General features: G+C 34.9%; 1 protein-coding gene across 4 annotated transcripts; it reads right to left on the reverse strand.

Moving 5' to 3' along the window:
- Window positions 1-1578: 1578 nt before the first annotated feature.
- LOC125659341 (cilia- and flagella-associated protein 99-like) lies at window positions 1579-20020 on the reverse strand. 4 transcript variants are annotated; one of them, XM_048890990.2, is made up of 20 exons: window positions 19976-20020; window positions 17510-17635; window positions 16076-16220; window positions 15836-15930; window positions 15444-15556; window positions 15019-15110; window positions 13487-13545; window positions 12928-13035; window positions 11959-12111; window positions 10921-10986; window positions 9913-10001; window positions 8353-8557; window positions 7465-7523; window positions 7100-7182; window positions 6509-6561; window positions 6070-6210; window positions 5810-5893; window positions 4534-4613; window positions 3505-3685; window positions 1579-2023 (listed from the first exon to the last, which is right to left on the reverse strand). In XM_048890990.2, the coding sequence occupies exons 2-20, from the start codon at window positions 17621-17623 to the stop codon at window positions 1889-1891; spliced, it is 2055 nt and encodes a 684-aa protein (XP_048746947.2). In that variant the 5' UTR covers window positions 17624-17635; window positions 19976-20020; the 3' UTR covers window positions 1579-1888. The 4 variants fall into 4 exon arrangements, with proteins under 4 accessions (XP_048746947.2, XP_048746948.2, XP_048746949.2 ...); XM_048890991.2 differs by lacking the exon at window positions 10921-10986 and having other exon boundaries at window positions 19976-20019; XM_048890992.2 differs by lacking the exons at window positions 17510-17635; window positions 19976-20020 and adding an exon at window positions 17480-17488.
- Window positions 20021-21144: the final 1124 nt, after the last annotated feature.

Consider the following 21144-nt stretch of genomic DNA (forward strand, 5'->3'; position numbering starts at 1 on the left):
GCATTGTCCCTGCGTCCGTCATCATTTACGTTGTGATTTGACATCTTGGAACAATTTTCAACAAAAAGCTTTCGTACTTTAGAAAAAGGTAGTTGATCATTACAAGAAGACACTTATAGATTTCCGGGTCATAATGTCAAAGGTAAAGGTCCCAACAGATCTCTAATCTCTAACTTTGCTTCCATTGCGACACAATAAGTGGAACAGTTTTCAACACCTTTCATATCTTAATTTCCCATAATCACTTTCGTGATTTGATACATGTATCTTAAGAGATATATATATATATATATATATATATATATATATATATATATGAGGTCAAGGTTACAACAGACTTTTAAGGTCGCAGAAACACTCGCTTCGTAACCGGAAGTTCGTGAGTTCGAGCCCCGCTCGTGCCATTGAAGCGTCAAACCTTAGACGTTAAAATAGTGATTGCTTCTTCGCCAAACGGCATTTAGAAATGAGAATGAGGGGTCTTTCGGATGTGACCTTAAAAACGGAGGTCCCCTGTCGCGCCTGGCGTTGACACGATAAAGAACCCTCACTGCTATGTATGGAGCGCCAAATTAACATAAACTCAAATAATTGAAGATATCTTCAATTATTTGAAGATATCATTAATTCATTTAATGCGCGCAACAATTTAATTGAAGATCTCTTCAAATAATTATAATGATATCTTCAAGTCTGAATTATTGCGCGCATTAATTGAATTGATGATAGCATTAATTCTTCAGCTGAATTGATGCGCACTTTAAGGAGGTATGCTACACCAGAGAAATTTGATGTAAATGAAAAGTGGAGAATATGTACAATATTTTGAAGATGAAAATTTTCTAATTTACTTTATTTTGTCAAAAAATAGTTTTAGTAGAAGGTAATCTGAAAAAAATTTAAAACCCCTGCTGGATTCGAACCTGCGACCTACATTTCAGCAGTCGGTATTCTAACCTACTGAGCTACTCGGCTAGGTATTTAAATGGAAAAGTCAAATATTGCTGATATTGATTTTTTCATCCATGTTTTTAAAGGAAGTCAGCCATTATGACGATGTAGAGTACTACCTTAATGAAAATGTGCGCATCAATTCTTTTAAAGAGAGCAACAATTCAAATAAAGAGATCATTAATTCAATTGTGGATATGTTGAATTGATGATATCTTTTATTATATAGTTGCTCTCTCCAAAAGAATTATTGCTCTCTTCCAATGAATTAGAGGTATCATTGATTCAATTGAAGAGAGCAATAATTGAATATGTACTCAGAAACAAAGACTGGAAATTATCTCTATGAGACATATGCTACACAATGAAATGATTTCAGACTAATCCTCAACTACTTGTATACAGAATTTGAAAGCCCTTCTAGATATCGAGTCACAACAATAGTGATGACAGACAGACAATTTGATTCTACCAGGTCTTCACATTTGTATGAGCCCTGATTAAATCATCGTCGATTACCCACGGGTGCTTCTATTCGATTCTCCCCATCATCACATATGAGGGAGCGTGAGTGGACTCAAAACCGTGGTTTGCGACGATGTGATTAAATACAATCAAACACATTGATTACATTTCAACAGGTTTATTTACATACATAGATAACATATACAAAATAATTCAAAAGACATCAAACATAAATATAAAACAATACACATAAGTCATAGAATTTGCATCTTCTTCCTCCTCAGAAATGCTGACGTTTACTTCAGCAACGTGATAACTCTGGCAAATCAAGCAAACAGCAGTCCAGAGACTGTTCAAATTCTGCTACATTGCCAAAAAAAACTTGTTTGAAAGTTTGTTGCCATGATGAAATATCACAACGAATTTCTAATTTCTTCAGTAGTGTATAAAATCCCGGCACGACGTGTGAAGACTAGGACGCCATGATGGCTGATGAAGTGGCTAGTCGTGATGCAGAGTGACTCTTCATCGCCCCGTCTCCCACCAGGCGGGCCGATCGCTCCTGGGTCATCTCCAACTCACGCCACCGACTCTCCTCAATCGCTCGCTGTAAACAAATAAATAAGGAATAATGTCAAAAGATCATGATTACTGACAAAAAGCATTTTGGATATAGAAAGGGGGTCTCTAGTGCAGAGAGGATATTTATCAAATATTAGGGCAAAATATTTTGATAGGGTTTTAAACTGGATAAAAAAGTTATTTGGTTGTCAGGTATGAAGATATTTTCTGCATTTTCAAGGAACACAAAACCTCAAGTCTGGGGAACTTCAACCTCAGTTCTGAAAAATATATCACCAAAACACCTGTGTTTGTTGATTTCTGGATCACTAAGTGTTTAAAATTTTCTACTGCAAACATTCTAAAACTCTAAATTTGACATGAACAAATGTGGACCTTGTTACAGGAAAAGAAAAACTAAAAATCAATAAATGATTAGTATATTTATCTGCATAGTCAATTATTCTCCATTTATTGTGGACATATTCAAAGTCCGAAATTAAAGTTTGTATGTTTCTCCCTCAGTGCCTAACCCAAATAAAACCACTGGTGTAGGACTGGGTTACCAGAACAAAGAGCTTAGATACAACGTAAAATATTAAATACAAACAAAAACCACACAATAACTCAATACACAATGTATTAAAATACCAGCCGTTCAATGTAGATAATGAAACTTTTCGTGTAGACAATGGTGTTTGTTAATTGTTTAATAAGTAAACATGTGTACCATTGATTGAGTATATGCAAACACACTTGAATTAATTCAATTATATAATTCATTACTGAAGACTAGCCTGCAGTCTAATTAATTTTGTTCCCTATTCAATCCTCAACATTTCAAGGTCAAATATTTCATGCCAAAATTGCATGTATTTAGTGTATGAAAAAGAGAAAAAGGTGAAGAAAAAAAAAATGGTGAAAATATACATGTATGCAAGTTGGTAAATAATATGAATGGAGCAATTTGTCTAATATAAAAATCTAGGACCATTACCAAACTGACACAATTAAAGGCACTTTCTATTGTGTTGGACTGTGAAGGGTTTTTTTTTTTTATAATTGTGACTGTGCAATTTTAGTGTAACACTGATAATGATGATTAAATTAATTATTAGATACCTTAAATGTGATTGGAATGAAAAAAATCTAGCTTAATTTAAAAAGATAAACTTATAATTGCAGTGTAGCAATGACGTTTGTGGTGATGTGAATTTGTGGGTAAGGGTAACCCATGAAATCTGCAAACATTGATCCTCCAAAGAACAATGATGATTCCATGGTATTGAAATTCAATAAACAATATTTGTAAATATTTCATTACATGTATGCTAATTTTCATTTCAAAGATCATTCAATCATGCCTCAGCAAATATGCATGAGGCTTTAAGGATGTCATGCTAGAATTGTACAGAAAACTCATTTAAGGGTGGACCTTTGAGTATAAATACTGAGACTTCATGATTGGTCTAATATAAAGATATTTTTGTGGAGCTGATGACACCTACAATGAAATCACATGCCAACCTTTTGATTAATCAGATTCTTTGTCTGGTTCATGGATTGCCGGCTGGGGACCAGTTTAGCTTTCTCCTGCTCTTTCTTTCGTTGAGCTTTCCTCTCCTCCAGTTTCCTCTCAAGCTCCAGCAGCTTAGGGTCCTTGATTTCTGGTTTCTTGGGAATCAGGCCTTTTTTCCTGCATTCAAATCTGAAATCCAAACATTATGCCATGAAGATGGATGAATCTGGTCCTAATTAATGGGGATTCAGAGCTTCATCTGTATAATGTGTTTCAACTGTCTGGTTTCTATCCAAACTTCCGCCAGAGTTTGTTTGCTTACAAACCAAACTCTTCCAGTTAGGCATTACGGGATAACGATTTCTTAGGCCGCGTATACTGTTTGACGTCACTGTAGAATGATGAAAAACATAACGTCTAACGTAAACAAATTTCAAAACAAGAACGTAAACATCAAGTTCATTACTTTACACAATAATTTGAACAGTCTCCCTACTTTTTAATGATCTTTTGATCATTTTATGTTTAAAATAAAATCCATACTTTTATATCAATGCTCATAATCTCAATATCTTCAAACTTTTAACTACGAATTACTTCTTTAGTGTTATTTGCCTGCATGATAATTGCGTACTCACAATATATAAATCTGTATATTGTACTGTGTCACATAGGAGAGGTCTATTCGTAGGTGACGTAATGGGGCCTCGACTGGGAGTTTGGGTTTCTATCTAGTTATACAAGTGTGAATTCTGCTTTAGTGCTTGTAAAACACCTTTTTCTAAAGATGTTTGTAAAGTGATTCGAGTTGTCTTCTATAAGGTTCAATAACCGTTGGTTGAAATTTTTGATGTTTTCATGCCCCCAAAGTCAAGGATCAGGGTCATATTGATTTTAGCCAGTGTCTGGTTGTCTGTCGGGTTTAACCTTGGCCTAAGTTTTAGTTGAAAGGTCAAGGCTATGATAGATAAAATCCAAGGTCATATGTCTAAGTCAGAGGTCAAATTTGCCATGACACATTTTGTTGAATCCTTTACCTGACAGCTGCTGACTTGGTCTGTTCCAGCCGATGTTTAGATATTGTTTCTAATGTCTCGAGCAACATCTGGTCTTTGGCCTTAAGAGAAACATTTGTAAGAAATTAAACCTAAATGCTGTTTTACAGAAATTGTTAAAGTGACACTGTAATTCTATATTCTAATGTATATGAAAGAATTACTTCAAAAATTATTTTTGTTTCTTTGTTAGTTTGTTTCATGGTATTTCCCTGATAGTTCACAGGGCCTGTTTTCCCTTGACTAAATAATCCTAAGTCCTTATCAATTTCTCCATATTGCATGTATCAGGTTTTTTCCACATGTATCCAATTTCCACTTTGTTAACATAAGCATTTCCGAATTGCAGAAATGATTAGTTTTTAAAATAGAGTTATCTCTCTTTACTTGTAAGCGCACGGTTAAAACATCTATTCAGTGAGCAGTGTTCTGTTCGGTTTGTTTTCTGTACAAATCGACTCATTTACATCATGATACCACCAAATTGTACTGATTTACTTCAATAGATGGATTTCAGTGTAAACAAAAGTGAAAATTCGTTTTAGAAAAATGAATTGCCAATTTTGCGATCACCTGAGCGGGTCCTTCCAAAATTGATGAGGTGAAAATCAATTTATCTCTCACCCAGATGAAGCCACATGAGGCAATATGACTGACAAGATTGTACAATTACATGCAAACAAAACCTGATATTGTCAGGAATGGTTTCAATATCATCAATATTGGGATTGGGTTAAATTGTGACAGAAAGTTTGAACTTCTGCAAATTGAAACTAAATTAGTTAATTTGTTTGCGTAATCACTTCAAAGTATAAAATCTTGTCATTAAATAAATAAGTTTGTTTGCTTTTAAAGCCATGTAATTCCTACATGGGTTAGAATAGCATAAATTATTTCTTCACAGTCACTTAGAAATGGTAAAAATTTGATTTGTGTAAATTTTGTGTACACTTTTTTGGGCGTTATTCACAGAAAAAAAATATGATGCTGAAAAAAACCCTGGTACACAGCTAGCTCACGTCATCAGCTCAACTGTACATCAATATTCGTCATCATGAGTCTGCAAAATTCCATGGTACCACTACAAGTATTGTTCACAGATCACTAAAAGGAGGCTTCCCGTGTTGGTCCAACATCGAGTCCCATGATCTCAGCTTTGTTTTTCTTATGACTTAATGGAAAGGGTTTGCCTGTTTGGTACACAAGAACTAACATAAGGTGTCAAAGAATTCAGAACTACACTTATAGGAAGGTATACCTGTTTGGCAGCAAGAATATCGTCCCTCCTCTGTTCTTCCGACTCCTTCTCTGCTGTCTTGAACAGGGACAGTCTTTCTCTCAGCTGGAAAACAAAACAGTAGTCAGGTCATGTACTTCGAAAAAAAAATCACCCCATATCAAATATGACAATATGAACAAACTTTTCATCCAATCAAAATGATCCTTTTGCTATATAATGTTATTTTTTCATGAAGGACATCTTTTCATTGGTTGATATTGTGTTGCTGTGGTACATACCTCTGCTATGGACATCTCACTGAGCAGTCCATGTCCAGACGTGGCTGTCAGATCCACAAACTTCTGTCGGATTATTGGCACGGCTTCCATCGCTCGGATTTGGTGGATCAACTCCATCCGTCTCCTCATTTCTTCCTCCGCCTAATATAAACAACAATGAATTAATAGATAGTCATCAACTGTCTATTTCTTGTCTGTTCAGATCAATACTGTCAAAGGAAAATGTCCTGGTATGTCAATGTCTCTGATCATCTTTAAAGTTTAACACAGACAATCATCGAATGCGAGTTCCCACATAAGACATGCAAACAATGTCATTGGTTATCAAAAAAATTTCAGATCATAAATTTAATTTGTACAAGCTTATTAAAATCTGAAGATTTCTAATTATACCCAGCTGGTGAACAATCATTACAGAATGGATGCAACGAGAACTGACCTCTTCCAAAGCCTGCTTCATCAGTTCTTTGCTTTCCTCGTTGACATCCTGAACTGCAAGACACATAATGACACATCAAAAGAGCAAATAAAATAAGCAACAACTTTATACAGATCTGAGCCAGACTTGAATAAAATCTGTATAACATTCTAATTATGTGTACCCCAAGCATTAACAAAACAACTGTACCTCCAACTATAAACAAACAAGTGTGTCTTAAAGCAGGGCACCTCTCCACAATGTTCATTCTTTCACTGACTTTAAGCTATGACTTTTAAAACAAATTAATCCCTGCCCCCTCCCCACCACCATCACCCACCTGCCACAAGAGACTGGAATCTGGTATTGTACTCTATATGTACATTGGTGTCTACAACATTGACCTGGATTCTGGATGCTTATGTGCATATTTGCTGTGAGGGGACACAACTGACAGATACTGACCTATTTTCCATTTGTATTCCTGGATTTTTTTTTATTTTTATTTTTTTTTTTTGGTGGCCTCCTAAAAATGACACTGAACTATTTTTCGTTTGTATTCCTGGAGTTTTTTTTTTTTTTTTTTGGTGGCCTCCTAAAAATGACACTGACCTATTTTTCGTTTGTATTCCTGGAGTTTCTTTGTGGCCTCCTTTGCATTTTTGTGACCCTGCATGGTGTCCTCCACTAACTGTCTGCAAAACGAAAATTCAAATCTTGTACCAAGTGCACTGAATGTTTGTACAAGGCGCATCAAACCTTGTACAGAGTGTATTCAATCTACGTAAATAAGACGCATCAAACCTTGTACAGAGTGTATCAATCTAAGTGAACAAGGTGCATCAAATGTTGTGTAAGCTGAAGTGCACCAAATCTTGTACCAAGTGCATCAAATCTTGTACCTAGTGCATCAAATCTTGTACCTAGTGCATCAAATCTTGTACCAAGTTAGATGAGGAATAAATCCATTTTCTTACCTGATTTCTTTTTCTTCACTAAACTTCTTCTGTAGATACTCCTGCATCATTTTCTTGGTCTACATTAAAACAAACAAGAATAGAACAACTGCACACATCCAACAGAAACATGATGAAAATCCAAATTAAATCTTCAATGAGTTAAAATGAGGTACAAGACTTAGTATTTTATAGTTTAATGTCATCATACTCATAAGACTAAATCTTTACAATATCTGCAGTAAAAATCAAAAGGATAACTTAATATATGAGTCAGTCTCTGTGAGATAACTTAATATAGGAGTCAGTCTTTGTAAGATAACTTATTACATGGGTCAGTCTTTGTGAGAGATAACTTGATACATAAGTCAGTCTTTGTGAGATAACTTGATACATGAGTTAAGTCTCTGTGAGATAATATGATACATGAGTCAGTCTTTGTGAGAGATAACTTAATACATGAGTTAAGTCTTTGTGAGAGATAACTTGATGCATGAGTCAGTCTTTGTGAGAGATAACTTATTACATGAGTCAGTCTCTGTGAGATAACTTTTAAATACATGAATCAGTCTTTGTGAGATAACTTAATACATGAGTTAAGTCTTTGTGAGAAATAACTTAATACATGAGTTAAGTCTTTGTGAGAGATAACTTGATACATGAGTCAGTCTTTGTGAGATAACTTATTACATGAGTCAGTGTTTGTGAGAGACAAATTGATACATGGGTCAGTCTCTGTGAGATAACTTATTACATGAGTAAGTCTTTGTGAGATAACTTATTGCATGAGTCAGTCTTTGTGAGAGATAACTTATTACATGAGTAAGTCTTTGTGAGATAACTTATTGCATGAGTCAGTCTTTGTGAGAGATAACTTGATACATGAGTCAGTCTTTGTGAGAGAGTTACCTCCTCCTTCATGCTTTTGACTTTCTGTTTATTCTCCAGAATGAGATCCTGTCGAGCTAATATGGCCTCCTCGTGACTGAGCTTGCCGTGTAGTCGTCGCCGTTCGATCTCGGCCAGCTCCTCCTTCAGATCTCTCTGTTTCATTTCTGACTGCCACTTCAAGAAATCGCTGGCATCCTTAGCTCCGGCTTCTAAGTTTTCCCATCTGTAGAAACAAGTGAAGCATGACACATCAGGCAAAAGACTTTAAAATTCATCCACAAATCCAAAAGTATGGCTATATATCCATAATCTAAATCCCAGCAAGCCTCAGAAAATCTCAATTTCATTACCTTACTCTGTGACCTTGTGAACCTTACTCTGTGACCTTGTGAACCTTACTCTGTAACCTTGTGAACTTTGTTCTGTAACCTTGTGAACCTTACTCTGTAACCTTGTGAACCTTTAGTTCTGTAGGTGTCTATCATTTACTTACATACTACATAATACTAGAGATGGACAGACAGACAAGTGTACAGACAGACAGACAGGTGTACAGACGGACAGACAGGTGTACAGACAGACAGGTGTACAGACAGACAGGTGTACAGACAGACAGACAGGTGTACAGACAGACAGGTGTACAGACAGACAGACAGGTGTACAGACAGACAGACTAGGAATCATCTGTATTCACTAAATTCTGAGACTTCAGCATAAAAAGATTTCTTGTGAACATCCGATAAGCTCCAAATTCATGCTGCATGTTACAGACTTTGTAATAAACAAATAAAGCTCTAAACAATTAAAATGGTCTCCAAAGTGGTTTTATCACTAAGTATTTTCACATCTCCTTCAGATTCTGTTGATATTCATAGTTCCTACTGCTTCAACATTCCTAATAATTCCTATTTTTGGTGGAAGTGTCAGCATAGTCAAACCCATTGCCCGATCCCCCTCACTTTGTAATCAACATTTCTCTCACTTCTTTATTTACTCTGCCCCCCCCCCCCCCCCCCCCCCCCCCCCCCCTCACTTTAAAAACAACATATCTCTCACTTTTTTTATTTACTCTGCCCCCCCCCCCCCTAACTTCATAAACAACATTTCTCTCACTTCTTTATTTCCTTTGCCCCCCCCCTCCCCCCCCCCCCCAGTCACTTTTTAAAAACTCACTTCTGTATTTACTCGCCACCCCCCCCCCCCCCCTCCACTTTACAAATAAATAACATTTCTCTCATTTCTTTATTTACTCTCCACCCCTAACCCCCCCCCCCCCCTCCTCACTTTATAAACAACATTTCTTTCACTTCTTTATTTACTCTGCCCCCCCCCCCCCTCACTTTATAAACAACATTTCTTTCACTTCTTTATTTACTCTGCCCCCCCCCCTCACTTTATAAACAACATTTCTTTCACTTCTTTATCCTTCCCATCACTTTTAGATAAACAACATTTTTCTGACTTCTTTATTTACACCCCCCCCCCCTTACTTTTGAATGTTAAATAACATTTTACTCACTTCTTTATTTACCCCCCCCCCCTTCCCCTTCACATGTAAATAAACAACATTTTACTCACTTCTTTATTTCCTCTGCCTCTTTCTTCCTGTACAGATTTCCTTCTCGTAAAATGGTGGCTGTGTTCATCTTAATTGGAATTTCTCGACTCTGAAATTTTTAAGTACATATATTCATAATTAGAATAAGTGAAGGCAGTAGATTTGTTTTTCACCTGGTTAATAAGTTAGTATTTAGTTTAGATATCACCAAACCATAGTCCATTAATCCATAAAACAAGTCATTTTTTATTCCTTTTTTACGAAAAAAAATTGCACTCCATATTGAACATCAAATTAGCTGGGCTATTTCTAGACAATGCAACTCCATATTCTGGAGAAAAAAAGAGTCTCATTTGAAACCCAGCAAGCACATTTCATTTCTGCACAGGCATACCTCCAGACTTCACACATCACACGCATCCCCACCCCCCATCCCCCACCCCACATCTCTAATCAAAAAGTTAAACTCACACAGCCCATCCAAAATACAATCACCGTGCACAAATATACAAAATATACTAGTGATTTTTGTATTTCATTACTACTATATATAGAGATAGAACTTTCTTAGTCGGGTTAAATATTCATGCATCTGTATAGGATTTTCATGCAGTGACTTTGTGAGAGAAATTATAAAAACTAGCAAATTGGATTATTTAAAATGAGATATTCCATTACGGTATACATTATTTCCCAAAGGTTAAGTTCTACATTGATCTAACATAAAGCTTTCACCTCTCAGTTCACCAAATATGAAGTCTTTATCTTAACATAATTCTAAAGTTATCACTACAATTAAAATAACAGACAGACAAGCTAAAAACAATGCATCCCGAACTTCATCTCGTGACCTAATTAAGATTTCATCCAAGTATTGCCTGACCCCACGGCTTGATTCTGATCTCCATGCAGAACCCCATGCAGACTTGAAATCGAGTGCATGCATTTAAATATCACACCATACATAAAATCGTTCCATGCAGCGTATTTCACACAGTGCATGCCATTTTTCCATGCAGCAGACTTACATATAGTTCCTGTCTCTCCTTCGCAGTCAGCCTTCGCATGGAAGACCGGCTTGATGGGGCTGATGACTGGATTTTGATATTGAAAATTATTATTAGAGAAAATGTTCAAATTTTCATTATTATATTCCCATCTTTAAGAATACTCTAGATATATCAACAAAAATGTATGGCTGAAACCTAAATGAATTAATCCCTGTAAAACAACCATATATGAATTTCAATACCCACAAAAAATATGTTCTCTAAGACTACTTTAATGAATTAATCCATATTTAATTTCGTAAAGTATCACAACCAGGCATATTTCCTTATATTCAGTCAATAACATTTTTATTGCTAATTTTACATATATTTTCATTTCTAGAAGTGCACATTTGTGCATATTTTTGGCAGCAGACAAGGTGTTTACATTTATCATTATCGTTCACTGTGATGTCACATAGTGAGTATGAACAAGAAGTAGTCCCTAAGTTTATACATCGCAGATTTTGTATGGCTTAGCAAAATCCTGGATATTCTCTAGAAATCAATAAATATCAAAATACGTAAAAACTCACAGAAAAACAACATTCGTCATCTTTTACAATTCCTTATTTCCTTCAAAATCAAACTGCCTGTGCATGACTTCTAAATGACCAGTGGAAATGTCTGATACAATTTTGCGATTTCAGTTTAGTACAATCTAGAATTTTGACACCTGTTTAGTGTTTACCCACTGTAAATCACTGCTACTCAACATGGCTAAAGTGACCAGTGAAATTTAACATAATGGCTCTATAGTTCTGCAAATTTCACAGTTAAGGTCAGTATAGAAATAAATGATGATAATTAAGAAATTCTAATAAGAAAAATGCATTTAACAAAAAAAATATTTACATTTTGAATGGGATTGCTTAATCGAAATTGACAATGCGTACTTATAACCCCCTACGTACTAAATAACACTTTTACTGTAAGTTTGACCACCAAGTGATGATTTGTGCCACAAACAAATTGTATTTAGGTATCGTTATACCAGTGTACCAGTCGGAGACTCACCAGGAAAGAGGGAGGGGGGTTTGCCCGGTGTCTCTCAAACTCCAGCTTGGCATCTTCCTCACTGACAATGTTAGTTAATATTTCCTTGGTTTTCTGGGATTTCTCTGGGTTTGCACACGCGAACTGGATTCTGGAAGCTTCCATAAGTCTCTCCTATAGAACCAGTCAATAAACAGTGAAGATTTTAAAACATATCTAAGTGTCCTAAGTGGTTGACAAAACTGTATAAACTTTTGCAACTGAACTTTTGAGTCACTATAATTATTCAGAATTAAATACTCTGCGCCATTCATCTGAACTTTTGAGTTCTTCTATAATTATTCAGAATTAAACACTCTGTACCATCTTCCATTAAGTTAATGACAGAGTCAGTAAAGATTAAAGAGATCACTAAAATCTTGTGATTGACAGCTCTCCCCCCGTCTGGCGTCTGTCTGTTGCCAACATAATGAGTTCTATAGGTTTATAAGCTGTATGTAACATTGTGTTGTCAACATTACAAGTTCTATAGGTTTATAAGCTGTATGTAACATTGTGTTGTCAACATAATGAGTTCTTTAGATTTATATGCTGTATGTAACATTGTGTTGTCAACATAATGAGTTCTTTAGATTTATAAGCTGTATGTAACATTGTGCTGTCAACATTACAAGTTCTATAGGTTTATAAGCTGTATGTAACATTGTGTTGTCAACATTACAAGTTCTATAGGTTTATAAGCTGTATGTAACATTGTGTTGTCAACATAATGAGTTCTTTAGGTTTATAAGCTGTATGTAACATTGTGTTGTCAACATAATGAGTTCTTTAGATTCATAAGCCGTATGTAACATTGTGTTGTCAACATTACAAGTTCTATAGGTTTATAAGCTGTATGTAACATTCTATAGGTTTATAAGCTGTATGTAACAGTCTGTAGGTTTATAAGCTGTATGTGACAGTCTGTAGGTTTATATAAGCAGTACAAACCTCTGCCACCCTCCTGTTGGATTCCTTGTTTCTCTTGATTTTGTTGAATTCTTTCGGTTCGGAGTACAGTGTTTTGGGCGCTGGTTTGTGTTTTGTCAGTTTGGGTATCTAAAAGATGACAATTCATTTTTTAAGTAGTTTTGTGTTACCCAGTATTTCTGTGAAAAATTCAACTTGAAGGTCATATAGGACACCAAAGATTTTGGATGGATTAAAGGAAGTAGGATTTTGCGATGTTTACATGGAAATTTTCTTTTATTTGATTAAACAACAAGGTAAATCAGTCGTTAATAGATGAAATGCTCAATGAAAAACATTTTTGAAGGATTTCAATTTTTGTGCAAGTTTTTGCCATTGAATTTTCGAGTAAAGATTTGTGAATAATGCAAAAATATAGGTGGCTTCATAGGAACATTTTGTGGTAAATATGGGTGTTTAGTAATATTAAAACATTAACAAATAGTTTTAAAAAAGATCCTATAACAAATTTTGGGGGGGGTATCCTATGTCCTGAAAACAAAATGTCAGAAAGTTAATCTGGAAACGAAGGTGAACTTACAGGTTCCGGTATGGGAATACTTCTAGGGCGGGGTTGTGTAATGTTGAATGGTTTGGTTTCTGGAAAATAATAGTCACAGAAATCATACATTTAAAAAGTCTATGTGATCATAGTAAACATTTCGAGAGATTGTGGGTTTTCATTTCTAAGGGTCGAGTAATTGGCATGCCACCACCTCAATAAGTATACTGCACAATAATTTTCATTGTTGTAAACATCTAAACATAACTAAGATGAAAATGCAGTCATATTTTCAGGTTAATATTGCAGTCTCTGATGCAAGAGAATTTTAGAAAAGTAATTTGTTTTCATATTTTGTATTTTGTTTCATTGCTAAGAAAATGAAAGTAGAATGATGGCTTGTGGCAGTATGTAGTCAATACTTTATCAGTGTAATTTATTTCAAAGTAATCAAAAAAGAGTACTCAACATCCCAACATCTAATTAATATTAAATTGTGACTACTCGTTTTACCGCTCACTCACAATATTGTGGCACATTTTTATAACTAACATTGTCTAATAGTATTTTAATTCAAAAATTTATTTTAATTGTTGATTCCAATCCTACAGGGCAATTAATTTGCTGTGTACACGATACTGTCACTTGATCTGCTCAAACATCCAATTTACAAGATGTGCATTCACTACACAAGCCATTAAATTTCCCAGGTATCGATCATATGTCACTAAGAAAGAAACACCTGACAGACTACTAGTGATAACAAACAGCATTCAAGTTTTATTTTACAGTGAAATTAATTTACAGAAATAGGCACAACAAGACCTTGATTTCAGTTTGATACTGATCAAGAGTTCCGAAAGACCTGGATTTTGAGAAGAAAAAAGAGTAAATTGGCTTAATTTACTAAGTGAAAACAAGATGCATTTGTAAAACACTGCATGATACTCCCGCTGCAGAGTAATCCAAAGAAAGGTCTTGTCACAAGGAATACACAAAAGTGATGTAAAATATGAAAGTCCTAGCACTAAGTGAGTAAAAGTTATGGCCAATGTTGAGGTTTTTGCAGAGAAATTTAACAGACAGACCAAAAAATTAATGTCCCTGTATCTCTGATTACAGCTTGGGTACGAAAAAATCAAGAGTTGACTTCGAGCAATTGCGTTTTATATATTTATATAAATATAGCTTCTCAGACAATCAGAAAAATGTCTGACATATTTCTTGTTTCTCCAAAGACAAGAAAATTTAAATATTTAGCACTTGGAAGAGACATGTAAACCCGGTGAGAAAACTGCCTAAGGATAGGAAAGGCAAAATAAAATCACTCTCAAACAGAGTTCGAATTCTTCATTAAAGCTGACTTTACAAATCTTTGTTTTCCATTTTTTATGATAAAAGATTTTTAAACTAACACACTGTGAAATATTTAAGTATCAATGTTTTATATACCTTATGATAAATACCGACATTATTTAAAACCTTTGTGTTCTTAGCTAAGTCATTCATAGGTTTATAAAATTCTGTCAGGGTATTTCTGGATTCAGTCTACAACTTATCACAAAAGCTACCTGTAGTTGGCAAGTTTTTGCGTTTGGGTTTTAGTCGGTTAGCAATTTTATCCTTCATCTGTCCAATCATCTCCTGAAGTTCCGGCATCCACCTGTTCAGGTAAATCAATCAATCAATCAATATAACTGTACCTACATGTAATAATCAATCAATATATATAAATATAGCTGTACCTATATATAAATTCTAAATTCACAAACTAATCCTTAATCTATGTGTGCATGATTCACAAACAGGTTTCATAACAGTCATTTTATTTTTAAAATGCATTAGCTTGATACAGCCATCTTGTGTGGAGATAATTTATCAGTAGCTTGATAGAGTCCCCTATCTCTGTATGAAAGAGATAATTTATCAGTAACTTGATATAGTCCCCTATCTCCGTACGGAGATAATTTATCAGTAGTTTGACACAATCCCCTACCTCTGTATGGAGGAGATAATGTTGGTTTCTACAAAGACACGCTCATAGAATTTTTCCCAGCCATCTCGGATCCAAGTCAATAAATTTTTTTCATCCAGGAAAAAATTCAAGAACTGAAAAAAAGGGTTCTAAATACTGATCAACATTATATTTCATTAAAATTTATTACATTCAAAAATCTTGTTACGTTTCAAGGAAAAATTATTTGCAAACTACAGACCCTCTGATCGACTAAATACATATATGTAATCCCAATGCACAAAGGGGAATAATTCAAATTATTGGTTGATAGGTGTATTACATGTATCCGGAATATCCAATCGATTAGAGGGGATGTGTTGTGAAAAATATTTTCAAATTGCAAATTTTACATTAAATCACAAAATTGTTACCCTGTACATCCGATTTACGTCTTGTGACGACACAAATTTTCTGAAGTGAGCCATTCCAAGTTCATCCAGTCGAAAGAGGGCAAGGTAACATACAACTAAAAAACATTATAATCTCAATCTCTGTCTCTTAATAATGTATTATCAAACTGAAATGCTTTTTGTATTACTATTTTTCTGTGTACACCTGGACTATGTCTTTTAATGATTTAGATATGCAGACAACAAAAGAGAAATTTAAACCTGTGTACAGGTTCTGTTCTGATCGGAGAGTTTTCTTTCCATCCTTGGCATAGAATCCATCCAGAACAACCTGCATAAGGCTGGCATACCGGACGATCTCAGAGAAAACTTCCACAATAAACGTCTGATCGCTATCATCATAGATCTGAAATACAAACAGATTATTACATTAATTAAGATATAAATTCCAACATTCAGTTGTTAATTACCATCAGTCAGCGTGAAGGACACATCAGAGAGTGTCTTCATTTCAACAGCAATGGTTCATTATTTTTTACATCAGCATGGAGCTTAAGCAATGTTTTTGAACTTTTTGAGTTGCAAGGGTCATGATCTTTATCGGACGTAAATCTAGCTTTGAAATATCTACCGTCTCCAAATGTGAAGACCCACCGGTACGTTGTGGAACCTGTGATTTATTACAAACCAGAAATTCTATTACATTTAAAAACGGAATGACTTTTGAAGTTTGATTAAATATATGAATTGTAAAACAAAAAACGTAATTTACTGTATGACATGTGAAGGATGTGGCGAAAACTACATGGGACAAACCAGGAAAAAAGTATCCAACTGAGTACGTGTCCATAAACAGCCAATCAGGGACCCATCTGTGAGAAACACTCCCTGTAGTGAACATTTTGATGTGTGCGGCAGAAGACGTTTCAAAATGTTTCCGTTTTATAAAGTTATAGAAGAAAATGAACAATTACGACAGGCAAAAGAACAATATTCCATTAATAAATTTAACCTGAAACTCAATTATAGATAATTTACTATAAATTTCACATGCATAATTGAATTCATAATATGTTTCGTGAATTGAAATGTTTATAAGCATGTGAATATGTGTTACACATTATTATAATGTATAATTACTTTGGCGCTTTCTTTGAACATTTATTGCGCCAAATATTTTACATCGTCTTTTACTATGACGTCATAATAACGACATCTAGTTATGTTACTATTGTTTTTTAAATTCCACTGAAGAGCCGTAGAGCGAAAGCGCTTTGGAATAAATGTAAAATCTTCATCTGAATTTTTTCCTATATATATATATACACAGTTGAACTTCAGTATCCCGAACATCAATATCTCAAGTATAAATGATATATCAAAGTGAGGTTTTTTAACCCTTGGATATCTCTAAGTTTATTCTCGGCCGCATTGAGTCTGAGATAACAAGGTTTGACTATATACACAGAGGTTCTGACCATCTCACCTGGTTTTATTTTGAGATAACGAGATTTGACTGTATACACAGAAAATTGACTTTCTCACCTGGTTATATTTCGAGATAACGAGGTTTGACTATATACACAGAGGTATCGACTTTCTCACCTGGTTATATTTTGAGATAACGAGGTTTGACTATATACACAGAGGTATCGACTTTCTCACCTGGTTATATTTCAGTACTGACTTTCTCACCTGGTTATATTTCAGGTATTTGTTGACGTGTTCCTCCACGGATTGTACATCACCTTTGTAGGTATCCAGCACCTGGACACAGTGGACCAGCAATTGTCCGTGGCTCAGACTCATCTTGATTCAATCCTGAAAAACATTGCAATCAAAATTCAAGGTTTCCAGTTTTCCAAATTGTTACCCCAATTCTCTTTCGAGTATTGCAAACTTTTAAATGTACAGTTAAAAAAATTAAAACCGAGCTGGAATGGACATGTTGAATATTAAAAGGCTGCCCCACTTCAGGGCAATGCAGCTTATAATGAGTGTAGCAATTGAAAACAATTGTATATATAGAAGCTTTGCCTAAAACATATCCGGTTAGAAAGTAGTTCCATTCATAAAGTAGTGATTTCAAATCACCAGTATTTTTTCTGTAAAATTCATTGAAAAAATACTGCATGTAACCTATCTGCCCAAAACATAGCTATGTGCTTATAAGTATCAATTTGTAAGTCTCATTAGCAAATTGTACACTTTTGATGGCATAGTATCCATGATTTGACAAGTGTGTTTTTCACACCTGTGACCTTAAAAGATATCACTGTACTGGATACATTTCAGTTGATGATTTTATAATTAGGCGTACAAGGTGCCTGTACTAAATTATTAAAACAAATATTGAGTTTGAAATTTTTAGTCAACATTGAAATAGAAATGGCCTTGCCAACAAATCGGTAAGGTGGACATGCACTTAAAGCCCCTTTCACACATTCATGATCAGGAGCCGGTCGACGTCGGATGCAAAATTCTAGTCATCTTGGTGATTCGGCATCTTTGGGTTCTGTGACATCTTAATGCCGTTGTCAATACGGTCTTATCGACACAGAAAACACCAGTTTCCCTGCAGATAAGCACGTAGCTACCGGTACATCCCCAGAAAAAAAATCCCAGTCAGTGCTGCTGTGATCACGGAGCATACAGAAGATTACGGTTACTGCTATGTTATGGGCATCCACGGTTGTTTCATAGAGATATGCGGATATCCATGGATATCATGGTATTTTTCCCCTGCATTTATTATGACTCTCCAAGTTACTCATAACGAAAATTATGCATCATTTGGTTCAATTCTTGTATACAAATTAGTGATGGCTAAAGACGACTCATTTCTGATACAAATATATCTGCCTGGTTTGAAGATTATTTTTCAAAATGTTGCAAGTAAATGCATTAGTACCAAAAACTAATGGATTAAATTTCTGATGTCTGGTAGTGGAGATGTTTAGATGTTAACTGACAACTCAAAACAACTTCACTACTGCAGCATGGCAATTGTGTCATTGAGTCATAAGATTTGATCCAAAATCCCTTACATAGTACAGCAGATTTAAATAACCACCAAGAAAAAAAGAATCTCTTTTCAATTGATGCAGATCGTGTTTTAAGTTCTGGTTCTGCCTTCGTTAGAACAATTCAACTGTGTCACGGGACAGGTCCCCACCAGGCAGTAGGACATTATCACTTTAACGATAGAACGTTCTATCTAGTTCTGCCTGGTAATGGCCACAATGCATCTGGTTGATTATTCTGCCTCTAAGTTATACGCATGTGCACGTATATGAACAAGTAATCCAAGATTCCTCTGACTCTTACCCCCACTCGTATATTGTGACATGTGCTGGGGAGAGTCAGAGCAGACTCCATATTGAAAAGTGGGAATTCAGCGGTGTCGCTGCTTTACCGATCTCTTACAACTTTATTTTGCAAATCTATCTTCCAAGACATGAGGATTCAGTTATCGGAAGATTATTCTGCAAATAGATCATGATTACTACGATGCTATCACCGATAAATGAAGCATCACTTGAATTAGGTTGCTGGCTCACCATTCAATTTCTTTGTGCATGACATCAGCACATAAACACACAAAATTTCATGTTAGGGCTGTTTAAACGGCGATAGCATCGTATTGATCATATGATCTATTTGTAGATGTCTTGGAAGATAATCCGCGAAATAAAGTTGTAAGAGGAAGGTAAAGTAGCAACACCAACTGGTGTCGCTGAATTCCCACTTTTCAATATGGAGACCGCTCTGACTCTAACCCGCACATGTCACAATATAAAAGCGGGGGTAAGAGTCAGAGGAATCTCGGATTAATGAACAAGGTATCTAGTCTTTTTCAGGAAATATTACAAAGTATGATGTACATATATATGTAACAGCGTACATATATCATCATTAGCGTATTCAATAGAACTATAATGTATTTTCATGTATATAACACCGCATTAAGAATAGTAAGAATCTTGAACGGGTACCTGATGTGGTGTAATTTGCAGGACTTGTACAATCAGAAAACAATAGTCAACAGTGTACACAAAAAGTAAAGTGACATCCTTCTAATTACTAATGTTTGAAAAATAATACTAAAATACAATTAAAGAGCAAACAATTTGATTTTTTTCCAATATATAAATACGTTACCTCCTTGTTGCCAACGTCCACAAAACATTAAGCGTCCCTTTAACCAAGATGAGTACACATAATCGTGGAAACAACAATGAGGAAATTAGAAATCCGGATGAGAAAGCGTTAGATTCTCTTGAGAGTTTTTAGATGGTTCTAATATAATTAGAATGATACATTATTTAACGTAAAGTCAAGTTTTAAGTTAACTTGATAAAAATTCACATATAATATTTAGAACATATGTATTACGAGGGATCTAAAAACTGGAAATGATTTTAAAATTTCAAAGTGATAGGGTAATTAAAGTGATCGTGAGTCGGATGCCTGACCCAATTTCCGCTACGCTACATTAGGGTTACTCTGGGCAAGTCAACTATTAAGATAGATCGATCCTCATGTGATGTCATAGGTTTTTGCAAAAATCTTTTTTACAGTAAACTTTGAGCATGATAGAAATATATTTTTCATTGGAATTTTGTTAACTGAATAAAATTTTGAAAAAATTGGTAAACTATTGACTGTGAAAAGGTTTATATTTTCCATAGATAATTAATTATTTATGATAATAAAATATGTCAAGGGCAATAACTCCTATGCTGGTATTTCCTTGGCTGTATGTCCATTACCGGGGTATACAATGATTTCCTCGATATTCACGATCAATTTATACATTTTTGTAAATTGGCAGTTTTTCTAAACTGTAGACATAAAGAATTTGTGATTTTAACAATTTTTTATCTATAGGCATATTTATTATTCTGTTTTACGAACACGTGTGATTTTCTGATGTTGAACTATGCTACTATACTTGTGTTTTTGTACGTCTATCATCTTAAAAAAAAAAAAAGCTGGCGACATACAAATTTTCTTTGATTATTAAATAAATTAAACTTTATTGAGTGGAAATTTATATAGATTTTTTTTCACTTTCATTCATTAATATTGACGTCACATGAGGATGGAGCTACCTTAAACAGAATTAATGTATTACAACTGGCACTGGTGTAGCCTTCACAGTTGTTGCCTTTTATAGAGTGCTACAATGTCAAACACTTCACTAAAACTTTTAGTTAATCTCTTTAGCAATTCTATGAATACAGTCCTCAGTGATTTATTCATCAGCCCTAGTGGTCCCGTGGGGATCCGGGTTAGAATAGGTCCTCAGTACCCCATGCTTGTCGTAA

This window comes from Ostrea edulis, chromosome 9 (genome assembly GCF_947568905.1).
Source record: "Ostrea edulis chromosome 9, xbOstEdul1.1, whole genome shotgun sequence".
NCBI lineage: Eukaryota > Metazoa > Mollusca > Bivalvia > Ostreida > Ostreidae > Ostrea > Ostrea edulis.